The sequence below is a fragment of the Somniosus microcephalus genome, chromosome 9 (genome assembly GCF_052327205.1).
Source record: "Somniosus microcephalus isolate GS21.2 chromosome 9, FLI_Smic_1.0, whole genome shotgun sequence".
In the NCBI taxonomy this organism is placed as follows: Eukaryota; Metazoa; Chordata; class Chondrichthyes; order Squaliformes; family Somniosidae; genus Somniosus; species Somniosus microcephalus.
In genome coordinates this window covers 134,121,437-134,141,873 of record NC_140995.1, presented here as the reverse complement: position 1 = coordinate 134,141,873, position 20,437 = coordinate 134,121,437, and the positions used below count along the sequence as shown (strand labels likewise).

At 41.6% G+C, this 20,437-nt stretch overlaps 1 protein-coding gene across 3 annotated transcripts in view; it reads left to right on the top strand.

Moving 5' to 3' along the window:
• The first annotated feature begins 469 nt into the window (after nt 1-469).
• Nucleotides 470-20,437, top strand: part of nkain2 (sodium/potassium transporting ATPase interacting 2) — a 1,023,309-nt gene continuing 1,003,341 nt past the window's right edge. For 2 of the 3 annotated variants that reach the window (XM_085997219.1, XM_085997220.1), the window contains exon 1: nt 470-1,582. In XM_085997219.1, coding sequence (XP_085853345.1) covers nt 1,529-1,582 — 54 coding nt within the window. In that variant the 5' untranslated portion in view covers nt 470-1,528. The remainder of the gene's footprint in view (nt 1,583-20,437) is intronic. The other variant, XM_085997218.1, reaches the window with a different exon arrangement.

The following is a 20,437-nucleotide window of genomic DNA, read 5'->3' as shown; positions in this document are numbered from 1 at the left end:
CCTATGTTGCTAATAAAAGCAGAAAATGCCGGAAACACTCAGTAGGGCAATCAGCCTCTGTGGAGAGAGGAAGTCCACGTTGCTGTTTATTTCAGACCATTTTTCTCTGCTTGTTTGAACTGGGGAATTATGCAGTAGAATGTAATTTCGGCTGAACTGGATTTATCCTCCTTATGTAAAATAAGGTCAATTAAACATTGTTTTACACTTTAAAAACGCTTGGTTCAATGACAATAAGTAACTTTTCAGCTGGGGCATTAACTATGTACAGCAGTTCGGTAGGGCCATTGATTTAATTGTTCACGGCAGAACGACCCCCCGCCCCCTCCGTCATTAACATTGAAAACGCTACATAAAGTTATGGCGTAACTGGATAAATGGTTATTAAAATGTGGTAATGACCATAGATTACTATTTCAACTATACAAAATACATGAGATATTTCTAGTTAAATTCTGATAGAATGAGATAATGGCATTACCGTTACGTTGTTAATTCTAATTGTGGAATGGGATTCACATCACAGAGAAATCTCTCAGTTTTGCTTCTTAAAGCAGTTGTCGAAATTGAAGGAGATGGAACAATGATAACTATTCAATGCTATATGTTCGCGCTCAAAGGCGTCCTATTACAGCTGTTCGAGCTACAATGGCAAGTCTGATATCCAACAAGGGGGTGACATAGTGCGCGCTTTGCCAATCTGTAGCGTCAGATGGCATATCTGTGCAGTTACTGCATGGTGTCTCCTGTCTCTGTGATCTCTATTGCTGTTCCTATTCGGGCGAGAGGGAAAAAAAGGGAGAAAATAACTGGAGGACAGAGAACAAGTTGTTCGAGCGATTAATCCAGCAACAGAGACTGAGCAGGTTCGCGCCCTTACAGCTCGGTAGTCAGCAGCTGGAGCGAGGTTTTATTTTGACAGGAGCCGGGCTCCATTTCACCGCTCGCACCGAACAGTTACAATAGAGCGAGACCGACTGGCTTGCCGAAACGAGATTATGATCCGGGCTTGTTCATCATTTCGCATCGGTAGTTTCCCTCCCACCCACCTCCGAGTCGCGGCGTCAGCAAAGCTGCGGGCTGGGAAATAATTCACCTAACAACCATCGCCAGCAGCGTGAGCAGATAGTCTCTAAGATAAATAAGGTCCGCCGCTGCCAACCTTCTCGCAATTGAATTGTGGAGAAGCGCATCTGAAACGCGGTCTTGTGTGGATGGTAACACAACAACAAAAAGAGTTTGCACAGCCCGCCCTCCTTTCTTCGCTTGCCTTGTTGGCGAGTGCTGTCTCTGTTGTGCGGATTGTGTGTGTTGCTTTGGCACGGTGATGGTGTGCAGCAGGAGGATCGCGAGCTGCCTGCCCTCGCGCTGCTGAGCCCGGGCAAGACAGGCCACTCAGCGCGCGCAAACCAGCCAGGTGTGCCCGAGCCCGAGCCCGAGCCCGGCAATCAAAGCGGAGCCAGCCAGCCGGCGGGAAACGTGCAGAGAGACAGAGAAAGGGGCATCGGGACCCGACCCACTGCCAACCATGGGCTGCTGCAGCGGGAGGTGCACCCTCATATTCATCTCCAGCCTACAGCTAGTAAGTGAAAGTAGAAACTTTTTTTTAAAGATACAATAATATATATTTGAAGGGAAAGTCCGTGCTTCTGTATTCTTACACTAGCAAATGTTTATTTTCGGCTCCAGCAACTGGATGGAATGAATACTGGAAACTTTTACACCTTCGTCCATTTTAATTGCTTTTTATGGATCAAATGCGAACTAATGCAGTATTTTGTTAATATGTACATTTTTCATGCCTTAGATACGCGTGTTTAATGATTTTCACTGCTATTTGTAATGGCACTTAAGTACACTCAAACCAGTTACAGACAACTGTGAAGTTTACCATTGTTCAGTAAGTTAGATATCTGAAGTGCATACATAGTGCATCAAAACGTTGAGGATACGATGCTGCTATTTTTATTATACACCACGATTTTGCATCTACTAATATAAATGGTTTAAGTTCGGCCATTTAACAGGTCACTTTTTGGGTTGAGTTCCATTGTGGCCAGAATGTAGACAGGTGGCCAGACAAATATTGGCAGCGCCGTGAGCCACTCAGTGTGACCGGTTTCTGTTTCACAGAAGACTCGCACATTTATTCAGCTTATATCCTGGCACAGTAATATCTACAGTGTACAAGGTGAACGGGAACTCCAATGTACGCGTTCTGCTGTGTGATTTTTCTTCAGCTTTGGTTTACTGTCAACTCCGACAATAGAGTTGTACTGGTGTATTGTTTTGTAATTGAGTGATACAGTGGTCAAGGTGTGCACTGGTAGTCATTCTTTGTGTAACATTTCCAGTGGATAAAATAATAATGCGATAAATTGCCAGCTCACCCGTGTTTTTTCCCGTCCTACATTTAAATATCATCTATTATCTCCATGGAAGCCAGATGTGCGTAAGACCAGAAAGTTTTAATAATGCTTTTAATTCATTTGCTTGTTAAAAGGGAAGATGACTTCGCGTCAGTCGGGACACAAGCATGACGACTGATACTGCTGATGAGCAGTTGCCAGGATGAGATTTGTTTGCCAAAGGAGACCTGAATTGTTAAAAGAATTTAGGATTATAAGTCTGAGTTCCAATCGTTGTAAATCTAAGTAGATTACCAGCAGTACAATTTTTATTTTAAGCTGTCATTTGCCCACTGAACCAAAATGATATGCGTAACTGAGTCTTGTTTCCTTGTCAAAAGTTATCGAAATGGTGTCCTCTACATTTAAAAACAGTAGAAGCAGTATTCATTTTGGGCCACAGGGGGCCACTTCTGCCTTAAACCCCCTCTTCACTTGCACAGTCTCTATGTAACCGGGGCATACTAGACAAATGAGTGTTACTAATTCGACGGTTAAAATGTATTAAACCATCCCGTATTCTACAAAGAAGTCTGTATATACAATTGTAGCAGCTCATACAAGTGTCTATGTGAAGCCAGTTCCTGTCCGATTTTATTGCAAATGTTGTAACTGTCCATGCCTTTGTTACCTCTAGACTTGACAATTCCAGCCACTCCTGGCTGGCCTCCCACATTCCACCTTACCTAAACTTGAGGTCATCCAAAACATGGCTGCCCCTGTCCTAACTCACACCAAGTCCCATTCATCCATCACCCCTGTGCTCGCTGACCTACATTGGCTCCTGGTTAAGCAGCGCCTCAATTTCAAAATTCTCATCCTTGTTTTCAAATCCCCCCATGGCCTCGCCCCTTCCTAACTCTGTAATCTCCTTCAGCCCCACAACTCCCGCCACCCGCCCCCCCCCCCGATATCTTCGCTCCCCTAATTCTGCCCTCTTGAGGATCCCTAATTATAATCGCTCAACCATTGGTGGCTGTGCCTTCTGTTGCCTAGGCCCTAAGCTCTGGAATTCCCTGCCTAAACCTGTCCGCCTCACTACCTCTCTTTCCTCCTTTAAGACGCTCCTTAAAACCTACCTCTTTGATCAAGCTTTTGGCCACCTGTCCTAGTTTATCCTTATGTGGATTGGTGTCAATTTTTTTTGTCTTAAAATACTCCTGTGCAGCGCCTTGGGACATTTTACTACGTTAAAGGTGCTATTTAAATACAAGTTGTTGTTGTTGTACATCATTTCTTTAATGTTATTTCGCACTGTGGATTGAGATTTGGCCACTGCTCAGTTGTTGCTATTTATGCTAGATGTGTTTGAACACTAGATATTTAGTCATTATATCAATCTTTGCAATGTTTTATTGCAAAACATTTGCAATATTGCTCTGAAACCAAGTTGGAACTAAATTAGTTATTTCTTCCTAGTTCATTTATATTAAGACCATTTCATTCTAATTTCTGTTTGCTAATTGATCACACTGGCTGTTTCTGTTATTTTGAATGCACATTAGTCATGGTTTTATCTGCAAACATAGAAATTAAACAGTCTCAAAATTGAGTAGAGCGAGGATGATGAAATTTGAAGTTAACTCCTTATTAGATGTATTTTTTGATTTCTGGCAAGTTTTTGAAAAAAATGTACATTTTGTAGCTGGTTGATGTGCAAAATATGTGGTGTTCCAGAGCAATTCTATTATTGATATCAACAACAAAAATCTACAATTGCCTTCCGTCAAGTGTTTTTTTGGTACAATATATGGGCTTTTACATAGTGTGGACCTTGTTTCCCTGCAAGCACAACTTGCGTATTATCTATATGGGCTGTTAATAGTAAGATGATACAATGTTATTAACTTCTGATAGAGCACTTCTTGTATTGATACATTTTATCAATGATTATAAATTGTTCTAGTTGTAAAGGACATATGCCTCATAGACCAATGAATGTTATATAAAGATTTTACACTGAAAGGCTAAACTAGTTAGGTGCACCTTTAATATAATAATACCAAAGTTACAGTGGAGCATGCAGCCAGGTGAGAGTTGTGCCAGGCTGCATGCTGCACGGAGCTCGTACTCTCCAGTGAATAGGAACAATTAATATAGAGTTTAGACTATTGGAATAGCAGATGGTCTTTGTGGCCTCCTCGACTGCCATTCAGAATGACTGAATGTGGGCTTTACCAAAATATGTAATCAGTACGTTTCCGGCCCAAGGAAGAAGGAGACATTGCTGGATCTGGTTCTGGGGAATGAAGTGGGTCAAGTAGAGCAAGTGTCAGTCGGGGAACATTTAGGGAACAGTGATCACAGCATCATAAGGTTTAAACTAGCTATGGAAAAGGACAGGGAGCAATCTAGAGTAAAAATAATTGGAGGAAAGCCAATTTCAGTGGGTTAAGAATGGATCTGGCCCAGGTAAAAATGGAATAAAAGATTGGCAGGCAAAACTGTAATCGAACAATGGGCTGCCTTTAAAGAGGAGATGGTTCAGGTACAATCGAGGTACATTCCCATGAGGGGAAAGGTAGGGCAACCAAAGCCAGAGCTCCCTGGATGATGAAAGAGATAGAGAGTAAGATGAAGCAGAAAAAGGCAGCGTATGACAGATGTCAGGTTGAGAATACAAGTGAGAACCAGGCTGAATAAAGAAAGTTCAGAGGGGAAGTGAAAAAGGAAATCAGAGGGGCAAAGAGAGAGTATGAGAATAGATTGGCAGCTAACATAAAAGGGAATCCAAAAGTCTTCTATAGGCATATAAATAGTAAACGGGTAGTGAGAGGAGAGGTGGGGCTGATTAGGGGACCAAAATGGAGACCTACGCATGGAGACAGAGAGCGTGGCTGAGGTACTAAATGAGTACTTTGCAGCTGTCTTTACCAAGGAAGAAGGTGCTGCCAAAGTCATAGTGAAAGAGGAGGTAGTTGAGATATTGGATGGGATAAAAATTGATAAGGAGGAGGTACTAGAAAGGCTGGCTGTACTTAAAGTAGATAAGTCACCAGGTCTGGATGGGATGCATCCTAGGATGCTGAGGGAAGTAAAGGTGGGAGTTGTGGAGGTATTGGCCATAATCTTCCAATCCTCCTTGGATACTGGGGTGGTGCCAGAGGACTAGAGAATTGCAAATGTTACACCCTTTTTTGAACAAGGGTGTACGGATAAACCCAGCAACTACAGACCAGTTAGTTTAACCTCGGTAATGGGGAAGCTTTTAGAAATGATAATCCGGGACAAAATTAACAGTCACTTGGGCAAGTATGGAATAATTAAGGAAAGCCAGTACTGATTTGTTAAAGGCAAATTGTGTTTAACTAACTTGATTGAGTTTTCTGATGCGGTAACAGAGAGAGTTGATGAGGGCAATGCGGTTGATGTAGTGTACATGGACTTCCAAAAGGTGTTTGATAAAGTGCCACATAATAGGCTTACCAGCAAAGTTGAAGCCCATGGAATAAAAGGGACAGTGGCAGCATTGATACAAAATTACCTAAGTGACAAGCAACAGAGAGTAGTGGTCGATGGTTGTTTTTCGGACTGGAGGAAGGTATACAGTGGTGTTCCCCAGGGGTCGGTACTAGGACCACTGCTTTTCTTGATGTCTATGAATGAATGACTTTGACTTGGGTGTACAAGGCACAATTTCAAAATTTACAGATGACACAAAACTTGGAATTATGGTGAACAGTGAGGAGGATAGTGATAGACTTTAAGAAGACATAGACAGGCTGGTGTAATGGGCGGACATGTGGCAGATGAAATTTAACACAGAAAAGTGCAAAGTGATACATTTTCATAGGAGGAACGAGGAGAGGCAATGTAAACTAAAGGGTACAATTTTAAAGGGGGTGCAGGAACAGAGAGACCTGGGGGTATATGTGCATAAATTGTTGAAGGTGGCAGGGCAGCTTGAAAAAGTGGTTAAAAAAGCATACGGGATCCTGGGCTTCATAAATAGAGGCATAGAGTACAAAAGTAAGGAAGTTATGATGAACCTTTATAAAACTGGTTCGGCCTCAACTGGAGTATTGTGTCCAATTCTGGGCACTACACTTTAGGAAGGATGTGAAGGCCTTAGAGAGGGTGCCGAAAAGATTTACAAGAATGGTTCCAGGGATGAGGGACTTCAGTTACGTGGATAGACTGGAGAAGCTGGGGTTGTTCTCCTTAGAGCAGAGAAGGTTGAGAGGAGATTTGATAGAGGTGTTCAAAATCATGAGGGGTCTGGACAGAGTAGATAGAGAGAAACTGTTCCCACTGGCGGAAGGGTCAAGAACCAGAGGACACAGATTTAAGGTGATTAGCAGAAGAACCAAAGGCAACATGAGGAAAAACTTTTTTACGCAGCGACTGGTTAGGGTCTGGAATGCACTGCCCGAAAGGGTGGTGGAGGCAGATTTAATCACTGCTTTCAAAAGAGAATTGGATAAGTACCTGAAGGAAAAAAATTTGCTGGGCTACGGGGAAAGTGCGGGGGAGTGGGACTAGCTGAAGTGCTCTTAGAGAGCTGTCACGGGCTCGACGGGCCAAATGGCCTCCTTCTGTGCTGTAACCATTCTATGATTCTACGTGTAGAAAGTTACCCATCTGCCAGATGCCCAACCAGCAACCATCTAGTGAGGAAGAATGAAACTTGTGGAGCATCCGTGGGATGTATTATGTACCATGTATGTTTTTGCGTTGACCCTCAAACATTTTGCTGCAGGTGATGGTGTTGAAAGTTAGTCTTCATATCTCTTGCCATTCTGTCTCCATTAACTTTATGCCTACATCTTGTTGTTGGGCTCTTTTTAGATTTTCAGCAGTTCTTTTCCCATGAAGGCTCTTACAAAGAGTTTATAGAATATCGTTGAGTCTTCAGGAATGTGCCTAGTAAAGCAAGTAGCAATTTAGATCTGCTGGAATGACATAATCTGGCTCTTGTGAAGGATTATATGTTAAATTCTTTAACATGCCAGGGTGCATTCACTTGAGTTGAGCTTCCTATTGTACCAGATTGGATAAAGGTCTGATAATTGCAGAGAGATCTTCAGGTAGATGCAAGCTGCCTCTAGGCTGAGATTTAGTGTGATAGTGGGTGCTTTTGGGCCCTGTCAGCCTTTTCTGAGGCTTTATGAAAGATATATTTGGGTTGGTAGGGGGGTCAGAGACTAGAATGTGATTTCTTGCATTTGGGAGGTGAGCCTCGTTTCTTGCAGGGACAGTAAAGGTTAGCTATTGCATAAAGCTTTGCTGCACCTTCTTTCAATTATTCTGTAGCACCGACCTATGGGAATGCTACTAAAAGCCTTTCTCACAAGCATCTCATGTAGCAGCAGCTTGACTTCAGCAGCCATCAAATAGGTGGCCAAGCATAGAGCTGCATTGTCACTTGTCTGCAGACTCTTGCCTGCACCTATGGGTCCTTTTCCCTTCATCCTGGCCTGCCACTTCTTAATTGCATACCTCTTCAGCCTAAGTAAAGGGTGATGATGAGGTTGAGATGCTTTTTAATGCCCTCCAGAAGCCTAATAAACTTTTGTTCTCCTTATAACACTTACTTTTAATTATTTAAATTTAAACTTGATTTGCACACAAATTTCCTCTTCTACCAGTGATGTCATTCCTAGATCCACCGAGGCTGCATTTGAAGTGTAAATAATTATGCAAATAAAGTTAGACAGAAACTTCAGTGCTATTTCAGGCCGATCTTAAAGCACTGCAAACCAAATTAGAACTGTTTTATACCTGAAGATGGAAATCACCTCCACAGTCTTTTATATATTTTTTCCAGCCAGATATCTGTTATGGATTAAGTCACAAAAACACAATGCAGGCATTTCACCATGAATAATATGTCATTAACAGACCAATGTGAAAGAAAAAGCTGTTAAATAATTCAAAAATACTCAATGCTTGTGAGGAGTTTTTTCAGCACTGTCCCATAGGTCAGTGCTGCAGAATACCTACAAGAAAGTGCAGCCAAGTTTGAGGTCACAGCTCAGTTTTACTGTTCATGCATGTGCGCAAGCTCTATGCTGCATAGTAGCTGCTGGGGTTCAGCTATGGGGAAAGAGCAGGAGAGTGGGATGAATGCGACAGCTCTTTCAAAGAGCTAGCACACAAACAATTGGCCAAATGGTCTCCTAGTGTGCTGCAAGATTCTATGAAAAACTGCGTGCCACAAACCACATGCAAAATGTTTACTAGGAGCCAAGAAATGTGGGAGAAGTGGAAAAATGATTAACCTATTTTAATACAATATCATTTTTAATGACTAAGCTTTTCAAAACCAAAATGGTTGTCCTTTTGTTTTTAATTGTAATTTTCAGGCTCCAAATCATATCACTGCAGTATGTAACCATTGCTTTTTCATTTAGCACTCACTTGGTAACCACAATAAACTCTTAGTGGAATCTCAAAGTTAACAGATTACACTCCTGCCAGCTCCTACAGAAGCTGCAGCACCATAAGAAGGTTTTTTGTTGACTGGCACTTTACATTCAGAAGAAATGGTTAAAAGTTCAAAGTTAAAGTCAACCAAGAACTTGTTAGGGCAATTTTAACTTGAAAGAACATCATTGATGGAAATTTGTAATTTATAGTCCCAGGAAAGTAATTGATTTACATTGCAGATAAATTCCTTTATTTTTGTAATATACCTGATGAGAAGATAAAATGTGATGGCAGAGGAGTCTGCTGAACATTCTTGCTTTAAGGGGCTACTTATCTTTCTCAATTCTTATTTCCCTGTTATTCTAAATAAAGACAACATAGTCTGTTCTCATTCTGTCTGTAAAATGATCAAGTATGCTGTAATCAATGCCAGGCAGTAGACACGCTCTTTGAGGATGTCGCTATCTGACGTCAGCAGAGTGTGTCCTTTTCTTTCCCTTGAATGAAATTCTGACTTCTGGGCTCCATGGAGCATTTCTCTTCAAAGGATTGAGGCATATATGGAGCGTACAATGGAGTAGGGACTTTGCATTTTTAAGTTTTATATATGTTATGTTTTTTTTGTTGTCTAGGTAAGGGACTGTAATGCTGGTGTACAGAATACCTATTCATTCTAAACACCGTGTTGGCATCAAGCAATTCCTGATCAATTGTGGCACAACTAATCATGACAAAACCTCCCTGTACTCTTCCCCCAACAATAGGCCTCAACTGAGAAGAGTAACAAATATTACACCAGTGTAAATGTTTCCATTTCCACATGAACATCTTTAGGGCCTCTTGTAGTAAGATTACAAGTTTAGGGGAGAACGATAGAAGTTTATGGCAATGGCCTTGTACAGTAAGGCTGCCAATTGAGGGGTAGAACCCTAGGAGTTTACTGCAGAGAAGGAGGCCATTCATCCCCCATCTTCTCTGTGTGTGCTCTTTGCTGGAGTAATAAAACTACCTTGCTCCCTTCCCATAACCTTGTATCTTCCTTTGCTTCAAATGTTTATCCACGTTTTCCCTAAAGAATGCAATGGTCTATGCCTCAACTATTATCTGTGGCAAAACATTATGTGCTCTAACTACTCTGCAGAGTTATGGGGAAAGATCAGGGGAGTGGGACTAATTGGACTGCTCTTTCAAAGAGCCGGCACAGGCACGATGGAGCGAATAGTCTCCTTCTGTGCTGTATGATTCTATGATTTTAACCATCCCTCCCATGAAATTTCAGGGTCAATGCATTTTATAAAATGTTATATATATTTTACATTGATTGATTTTGACTGTCGTTTCTTTTTTCCAAACCTCTAACTTCAAATGTACTCACCACCCAAAGTTCTCTCTATTTTCCTACATGACCTCAACACCCATGCAGGCTCAGAGCCTTGCCTTTATTGCAGTCCTTGCCTGCAGCCATCTCTCAACAACACATTTTCATCTACCTATTGAACTTCAGGCAACAGAGGCCGGTAGTGACTACGACAGGATCACATTCTCTTAAATACAAGTAGGTCACATTCACAGATGCTAAATGCCAATTATCAATAATATTTATAATTATATTTAAAAAAAATATACCCTGAAAACCACTAACGATAGTCCCTATTTAATTTCTCATTCATTATTAAAATGCATATCAAGTAAATCTAACAGTTTAATACAATAATCCTGAAATGTACTAAAATCTTCACCTCTGAATTATGCTTTATTTTATTGTGAAATGGTATAATTGTGAAATGGTATAATAGAACCTATCATTTATGACCCCCTATGAGAGAACACCTGTTTGGCTGAAAATTGTAATTGACCTTCAATGAAAGCCCACATGCTGAACATGACCCATCCAGGATCCATGTGTAATTAACAACCACACAAAGGCATAACTGAGAGCAGGAGGGCAAGACATGGGTGGGATTATGAGCATAACTTTGCATGGTATCACTCTGTGACATAATGGTCCTGATTTTGCTCAGAGCGGCGAACTAATGCCGCTAGCCATTTGTTAGACTTGCACTTGCCCATACACTTTCTATAATTACAATATGGAAGAATGCGACTCTACACTTGCAAAAGTTAATTTTCAGTGCCAGAGAGGTTGTTTGGCAGTAATTAAGACTTACCACGCTGTTGGAGGGGTACTATTGGTATGGTAGCATAGCGATTATGTTACTGGACTAGCAATCCAGAGGCCTGGACTAATGATCCAGAGATGTGAATTCAAATCCCACCACGGCAGCTAGTGAATTTAAATTCAGTTAATTAAATAAATCTGGAAATAAAAAGCTAGTATCAGCAATGGTGACCATGAAACTATCGGATTGTTGTAAAAACTCATCTGGTTCACTAACACCCTTTAGTTAAGGAAACCTGCTGTCATTACCTGGTCTGGCCTATATGTGACTCCACACCCACAGCAATGTGGTTGACTCTTAACTGCTCTCTGCGACTCAAGAAGGTGGCTCACCACCACCTACTCAAAGGTAATGAGGGATGGGCAATAATTGCTGGCCTTGCCAGCGACACCCACATCCCATGAACGAATATAAAAAAACTTGCACTAGAATGGACAAGCCCTAACTTTTTCTGCCATGTTTAGTCCGTATCTATTGTTCATTGCAGTTGAATTGTGAGTTAAACGGCAAGATGCCATTTTTGGGAAGCTTTTGGAGGAGCAGGGCATCTCGGACAGCAACTTCCAGATTTCCGCGATTAACTGCGCATGTGCGGTTGCCAGAAGTTGCTGTCCAATTTGCACATAAATAACGGTGAGTGCTGTTAGCCTCATCATTATTTTTACAGCAAAATCTGGCCCAGTGAGTCAGGGCTCCAACGTACAGTGCCACGCTTCAGCTTATAAATGTATCACCTATGGTTCTCAGATCTTATAACTGACCTTCCTGTCTCAGCCAGAAATTTCACGGAGCTGCTGCATGTGCACATTTGTCTGGTTGTGGTCTGTTTTCATCTGTACCAGCTGCCTGCTCACAATCCTATTGGTATTGTTTTATAACTGCATGCTTCCAGTCACGAGTGGCAAAGCAGTGGGATGAATTGTGCTGGCTTTCATGCTGATTCACTTTGAAATTCAAACATAAATTGCCTCAAGTGGAAGTTCTCTCTAAGTCCTGAGAAGTGTCAGAAATAGCAGGCACATGCTGTAATTTCAGTAAACAGTAGCAGAAGTATTGTTCCAATATTGTTAAGGAACAGATTGTAGAGTGCATACAGTGGACTGAACACTGGAATCTTATGTTACTTTTTATTCATTCTCGGGATATGGGTGTTGCTAGCAAGTCTAGCATTTATTGCTCATTCCTAAATGCTGTAGCGGTTTCTTAACTCTATCTTTACGCCTTAGGGATATCAGAGGTAAAATCAACTAAGGCTTGAAACCTTTCTAACAATTGGTTTCATTAACATTAAAATACAACAGGTTTACAGATAGAGATGCATACAACATTAAGTCAGTTGTACAACTCGAAACTTAGAATGGTCAAATTCTTCTACTTCGGGAGACTGAAGGGTTAATTCTCCATTGACATTCTTTTTGGTGTTCATTTGGTCTGTCTCGTGGTCTATCTCCAGTCTGTCTGGAGGACTGTCTGGAGGACTGTCTCCTCCTTTCATCTTTGAATGGCTGCTCTTATGCCATTCTCGCTGGTAAAAACAAGCTGCTGGTACTTTTCCCACTCTCTCTTTCACATGGTTCAAACAAGCTGGTGCTACAGCAGTATCTGATGTTTATGACCGTTTTCCATGGACGTTCAAAGCCTAGAGAGGCAGCTGCCTTATCTTTAACCTCACCACTTATCTCTGCAAAAAACCTCCTGGAAATAGTGGAGAACCAAGGGTCCAGCGAGAATGAGGAACTGAAAGAAATTAGTATTAGTAAAAAATGAGTACTGGACAAATTAATGGGACTGAAAGCTGATAAATCCCCAGGACCTGATAGCCTATATCCTAGGGTTATGAAAGAGATGGCTGTAGAGATAGTGGATGCATTGGTTGTCATCTTCCAAAATTCCATAGATTCTAGAATGGTTCCTGCAGATTGGAAGGTGGCAAATGTAAACCCACTATTTAAGAAAGACGAGAGAGAGAAAACGGGGAACTACAGACCAGTTAGCCTGACATCAGTAGTAGAGAAAATGCTAGAATCTATTATTATTAATAATAGGATTGGGCAGAGTCAACACAGATTTATGAAGGGGAAATCATGTTTCACAAATCTGTTAGAGTTTTTTGAGGTTGTAACTAGCAGAATAGATAAGGGGGAATCAGTGGATGTGGTGTATTTGGATTTTCAGAAGGCATTCAATAAGGTGCCACACAAGAGGTTATTAAACAAAATTAGGGCTCATGGGATTGGCGGTAATATACTAGCATGGATTGAGGATTGGTTAATGGACAGAAAACAGAGAGTAGGAATAAACGGGTCATTTTCAGGTTGGCAGGCTGTAACTAGTGGGGTACCGCAAGGATCAGTGCTTGGGCCTCAGCTATTCACAATCTATATCAATGATTTGGATGAAGGGACCAAATGTAATATATCTATGTTTGCTGATGATACAAAGCTAGGTGGGAATGTAAGTTGCGAGGAGGATGCAAAGAGGCTTCAAGTGGATATAGACAGGCTAAGTGAGTGGGCAAGAACATGGCAAATGGAATATAACATGGAAAAATGTGAAGTTTTCCACTTTGGTAGGAAAAATAGAAAAGCAGAGTATTTTTTAAATGGTGAGAGATTGGGAAATATTGGTGTTCAGAGGTACCTGGGTGTCCTTGTCCATGAATCACTGAAAGTTAACATGCAGGTACAGCAAGCAATTAAGAAAGAAAATGGTATGTTGGCCTTTATTCTTATACTCAAATCCTCCTGTAATAAAGATGTTTTACTGCAATTATATAGGGCCCTGGATAGACCACACCTGGAGTATTGTGTACAGTTTTGGTCTCCTTACCTAAGGATGAATATACTTGCCATAGAGGGAGTGCAACAAAGGTTCACCAGACTGATTCCTGGGATAGGGGGGTTGTCCTATGAGGACAGATTGAGTAGACTAGGCTTATATTCTCTGGAGTTTAGAAGAATGAGAGGTGATCTCATTGAAACATACATAATTCTTACAGGTCTAGACAGGGTAGATGCAAGGAGGTTATTTCCCCTGGCTGGGGAGTCTAGAACCAGGGGTCACAGTCTCAGAATAAGGGGTCGGCCATTTAGGACTGAGATGAGGAGAAATTTCTTCACTTAGAGAGGGTGGTGAATCTTTGGAATTCTCTACCACAGAGGGCTGTGGAGGCTTAGTCGTTGAGTGTACTCAAGACAGAGATTGATAGGTTTTTAGATATTAAGGGAATCAAGGGATATGGGGATAGTGCAGCAAAGTGGAGATCCATGATCTTATTGAATAGTGGAGCAGGCTCAAGGGGCCGAATGGCCTACTCCTTCTCCTATTTCTTATGTTCTTATATTCTTATCTCAGTTACGCTTCTGAAAAGTCTGAAGCAATACTAATACCTCTTGAACTTGGTCAAGCTTCCCAGACTGTATATAGCTGAGGTCAGTTAGCTCCATGTGAAACATTTGCTTTGGTATTATTAAATAATTCAATATATTGTTATATGTTAGAGAAGGGAGTTACTCTTTTTCACCATGCTTTTTAAAATAAAATAAGTTGGAGAAACTCTTAATTCCACGAATAGCAATGTGACCAGCAGAATTAAAATAATTTTCTGATGGCTTTGGTTAGAAGCTAACATTAAATCATGTTTGCAGGCATAAAGTTAATACAATGGATATTTTTACCTATCTAAACCCCCCAGTCACTTGATATGAGGTAGAAAAGCATGTGAAATAGACAGAGACCATTTCAACTTGGTACTTTGCTCTCTTATTTTAATGCGTTAAAGGAAATTTATTTTAAAGCACTTGACTGAATTGGAGAACATGTTCTGAAAATTGTATATTCTTGACAAAGAGTAGAGAAAGAACTTCATATCGTACAGCAGAAAGGATTTTTAAATTCCATTGTTATAAAAAAATGTAATTAATGAGTGCGGGATAAATATTGCAGTAAGTAGAGAAATACATTTTCATTGAAAAGAGAATAAATAATAGTTTAACATGTACTTCTTACGATTTATTTTCTTTGAACATTTTTTGAGAACAGAGAACCATGCCTGATAATCCTCAGTAACTTTCTGGTATAAAGCTCTGTAATCGCAGGCACATTAGGAGTGATTACACTCATAATTTCCTGAGATGTACCATCTACGAGTGCCGCTTCCTGCTGGGAGCACTGGATCGCAAAATCACCCCTGAAGAAAAGTTTTGTTATTGAGGATCTTAGGATGAAAGCCATTAGGCTTAACATTACTTTATTTTCCTAGGGCCAGCAAATTATATGGAATTTCATAAAGCCATAATAGATATTCAAGTTATGTTATGGGTGAAAAGCTGGCTACTGCAAAATAGTTTATTAAAGCACAAAGAAACTATATACAGTATGTCCCTAAAGTCAAAAGAAGGGCACATGGCAAGACTAAGCCAAGACTGCTCATATTTAAAGGTAAATTAGACTCAAACAAAAATGTTTTGATAGATTAAAAGAATGTATTTTTCAGAAAAACAAAGATATACGTCATGCACAATTAAAGGAAACCAAAGCTGCTATCGGAGCAGCTAAAAGGTCACTGGAGATGAGGATAGTAGACAATTGCGATAGAAATGATAAAAGATTTTTTAGCTATGTTAGGAGTCGGAGAACTGTTAAAGACTGTGTAAGGCCATTCAAAGATTCCCAGGGACAGTTTTGAATGGACACCTAGGGGATGGCAAAAGTATTACATGATTACTTCACATAAGTCTTTAATCCTGAGGATGATCAACTACCAGCAGAAAGTTGCACAGCTAAAAGAAACATTGTAAATGTTAACATATTATATAGAACTGGAAACCGGATGACATCCATCTGAGGGTTCTTAAAGAGTTGTGGCATGTGCTTTGCGAGCCCCTTGCCCATATCTTTAACAGCTTGCTAGAATCAGTGACTATTCCCTCAGACTGGAAGGGTGCCCATGTAGTTCCAATTTTCAAAAGGGGGACAAGGCAGGACCAGGTAATTATAGGCCTATTAGTTTGGCTTTAGTTATAGGTAAGATGCTCAAAGGGCTCATAAGAGGTTCTCTATGACCATGTAAACAGAGGAGTCATCAGGGACACTCAACACGGCTTCTGGAAAAAAAGGTTGTGTCTTACTAACTTTATTGAATTTTTGAAGTCACCAGGTTAGTAGATGAAGCTGCTACAGTAGATAAAGAACTGGCTGTGTGCCCATAGGCAGAAAATTGTTATCAGTGGTTGTGTGTCTGCTTGGAGACCGGTTACTAGTATTGACAAATTGGCAGGAATGCAGATATTGGGCCGGATTTTCTGACCCCCATGGGTGGTTACGAGGTGTGTACGCACCCATAGGGGCCTCGCAAGTGCTGGGTTTAGGCATGCGAAGCGCATGCACTAAAACCTGGCACTTGTGATCTGTCAAGAATCCTCTCGACAGATCGCACGCCTGCTCGGGAGAAGGGCCTCTGTGGGCAGAGAGTTCCGCTTTCTGCACAACTTCTGCCCGCTGAAAACCTTTAAAAATCTTATGCCTAGTAAAATCATGCATAAGGCCTGCTTTTACCAGCATAAGAGTTTAAAAAAATAAAATAATATTTTTTTTCCACTCATTTATAATTAAAAAAAACTATTAAAGAAGGTAAGTTTATTTTTAGCCCCGTAAAAAACGTTAATTTTTTTCAAAAGTAAAATTTTTGTTTAAAATATTTAATTTAATGTAATTTTAACTAATTTTAAATATGTGATTTAAAAAACCATTTATTTAATGTTTAACTGTTTTTTAAGTGACCCCCATTCATACTTTTGACAAATCTGTGTGTAGAGGCCTGTCAAAAGTGTGAAGCTGGATTCCCTTCTTTGCTTGGTTCCCCATGGCCCACGTGATCCCAGGGACGCTTGTGAACCACATGCGCCCCTGGGATACCTGGGCCTCTGTGCATTTCGAAGAGGAGAGGCCCAGGAGCACAAGTCTCGGGACCTACGGAGTGAGCAGGTAAGTCCGTAGATTTTTTCCGATCGGAGGCATCTGCCCATAGGAAGCCTCCGATCAGAAAACCCGGCTCAATAGTTCAGGATGGTAGAAACGAGGGGCAGCTGGACTGCTCCTTCCTTTTCTGGATCCAGCCCTGAGGTGCTGCAAACCAGGATTCAGCCTCTTTGGAGCTGACAAACACCCTTTAATCAGGAGTACAGATTAGAATTTTGAGTGGTGGTGGTCAAGTGAGTCAATGCAACGCATAGGTTGTGGCAGAAAATGTGACAACAAATTCTGAACTCATGGAGATTGCCCAGGTAAAAGTATCCACATTTTGATTACTTTTAGTATATGAATGTACAATGAATACCAACAAGATTTCACTCTCTCGTTGGTGTTATTTCACTAAAGCAACATGTAAAGAACTCAAACAGCTGCTTGACACATTCACATGCATGCCTATATTGCTGCTGACACACAAAAAATACACATAAATCTTGCAAATTAGGATCACCAAGTACACTGCCAACATAAGCGACTTGCATGCTCATGTTCGTGGACTCACAGGAGGTGGCAAGTAGGCTGGCCACTAAGTGACATCGGGGGAGAATTTCAAATCATGGACGCCCATTTTTCTGGCATAAGATTAGCATTAGATCTCTGAATTTCGCGTCATGATCTGTCATGACCAAACTGCGCCGGAAGTGCGCTGGATGCCATATTGGATATGGGGACTTTTAGTCATCCAGGATGCTCGCCTGAAACAGGTGTTAGGCTTAAATAAGTAACTTGGGGTCCTTTGCTGATTTTAGAATCCTAACTGTAAAATTCAGCTGGAAATGGTGGTGCCTGCGTCGTAAACACTCTGCCTAGTTGTACCAGGTGTTAAATGGCCAGCTTGTTTGAGGCTCTTCCATTGCCCTCCCCCCACCCCACTGACCCAAACTGCCAGAAAATGAATTCCTGAACAAACATAATGCTGGATGCTTCCTCAGGAGTATACCAATCACAGTATGTCATGCTTTTAGTTGTACTGTATGAAAGAAGGCAAGTCAAGTGATCAACTAGCCAGCACAGCCGAATTGGCTGCACCTGCCAAGATCCCATCAACCATATTTGCAGGCATCATCGCATATACCAGGGTAATGACCTTGGGAAACTGTCTCCACAATGTCTCAGTCAGCAATGAAGCACATGCAGGGCTTTGCCATCTGCTGCTAGGACACCTGCAGCTATCATGCAATATAGGTTTGGCACAGCTAGTGACAGTACTGATCAACTGTGACTTCTACCACCTTCCTTGCACGCATGCGTGCACACACATATACACACATGCAGCCGACAAGCTGCATGTGGTAATCCAGCACTCCGAGGCAGCTCGTTGGTTGGGAAGGGTGAGAAATTGACTGATGCCTCCATGGAGCTGTCCGACATCAGAGCCTGAGGGGTGGTGATCCCGGAAGGTGCGCATGAGCTGGCAGTGGGCCAGAGTATTTTTGTGTTAAAATCAATAGAAATTAGAAACATTTTTGGGCTGGTTTTTGAGTGGCCTCAAGCTTTAAAAAACGATAATTAGGCCGCTCATTGATGGTACAAATGCGCGAAGCTTGTGTGGCACATACTTTTGTACCTCAAAATTGTAATCAGGGTCCTATTTATGTCATGGGACCCCAATTTGTATATTAAAAGTGGTTTCCTGCCTGAAACTGGCAGGTGCTCCAGTCGCCCTTCGTAGGAACCTACTCAAGTTGGCAGCAGCTGGTGTACTGTCCCCTTTATGTTGGCACTTGAACTGACGCCATTTTCAGGCTGCTACTGTCTCATTGGCAGTTAAAATTGGTCCCAGGAAATCAAGAGCTGTGCTGGTTAAAATGTCCCACCTACACATACTTTTCACAATGTGAGAACTTCATTCCTTAAATCAGCAGATGACTCAAACAACTTCATGGAGTTGAGAAAAATTGTTTAATTATATTTACAAAATCAAGTTCACCTTAAGAGTTAACTCAACACATCTTGATTAAAAGGAAGAGAATTAACATCATTTGCAGCAGCTCTGACACAAATAGTTTTCTTTATTTCATTATTATTATGGGAGACACCTCAGGTTGGGTGTCTTCACGTAGCAGCTTCTCGGAGTCAGACTAAAATGATTTCATTATATAAAATCAAGACAGAATCTGTTCAGTAGAATCAACTCAGCAAATTTAAAGTGAAATATAATTTAATTATTATTTGCTGGAGCTTTGATACAAACTTTAACTTATCTAATTTTTTATTAAGGTTCTTGTCAATTCATTAAACTAATTAAAGTATCATGGTTTTCCCAGGGCAGTACTATATTATGAGATATCAGAGCAGCTAACCAGCCAGCTGGCAGTCCCACTGGGAGTTCTGGTTCATTTTGAGGACTGAGCCTCATTTACATAAGGACAGCGGGCTGCGGCCGAAAACAGCCCCCAGCTAGCTCTGGGCCACCTCGAGGGGGGTGGGGGACTGGAGCGGCTGCAGCAGCGACCCAGGCTGAGTTTGTGGAGCTGAGAGGAGCTTTCCTGCTCCTCCTGCTCTTACAAAAATGAAGAGGAACTTTCCTTTTGGGTCCTCTTTGGCCCAGTACCACTGATACTAGCCAGGGCGTGCACAGCACATGCTCCACCCAGTTCAGCACAAAAGTGGCATTGGGGTCCAATTCACGTCACAGGATCCCAATTTAAATATTACAATCAGCTCGGCGCCCTCTTCAGGCAGTTACTCAGGCCGCCCACTTGGAGGAACCCAGCTAAATGGCAATGGCCACCGCGTTAGCGGCAGTAAGTTTATACACTCCATTTTCAAGTTGCTAATGCCACATTTCCACTGGGTGGGTGGCCTGAAAATTCAACCATTTGTGTCTTTAAGTTACATTCTGGTTTGTAGGGAGCAAGGGCTCACTTATGGAAGTGGTCTTAGGTTAGTGAACATGAGAGAAGTATCAGGTAAGCCTAAAACCTTTACAGCCACAAGCTGCTCCACATAGATGGTTCCATCATTCTGAGTGGTAGGTCCCCTATATCCATATATTTATAAAGTGTCCCCTGAGTCAGGCAAGCACCCTAACTGTCCAGTGTTCAAACAGCCACAGGGCAGTATCTGAGTAGCAAAAAGTACCACACTGTTTTAACTCTCATTCTGCCTGGTTTCCACCTGGCGGAGGGAGTTAAGATCCTCCTAATGTGACCTGCTATGGAAATTCACAACCAAGTCAACCCATCTATGGCAGATACTGAACCAGACAACTCCACAGTGTTCCATGGTACTGCTGTTAATTGATCAGCCAGCTTGACTCATTAATGAGACCTGAAGGCATAGGTCTGTCATTGGGACCTACGTTTCTTCACATTTGGCTGCAGATAACCTGGCAAGTTAATGTCCTAACAGTAGTGTTGTCTGGTTGGACAAGCAATGGAAAGCTTACAAGTGCTCCACGCCAATCGTTTGCATGGTTTTAGTTGGTCAAACCCCAGCAGTTCCTAA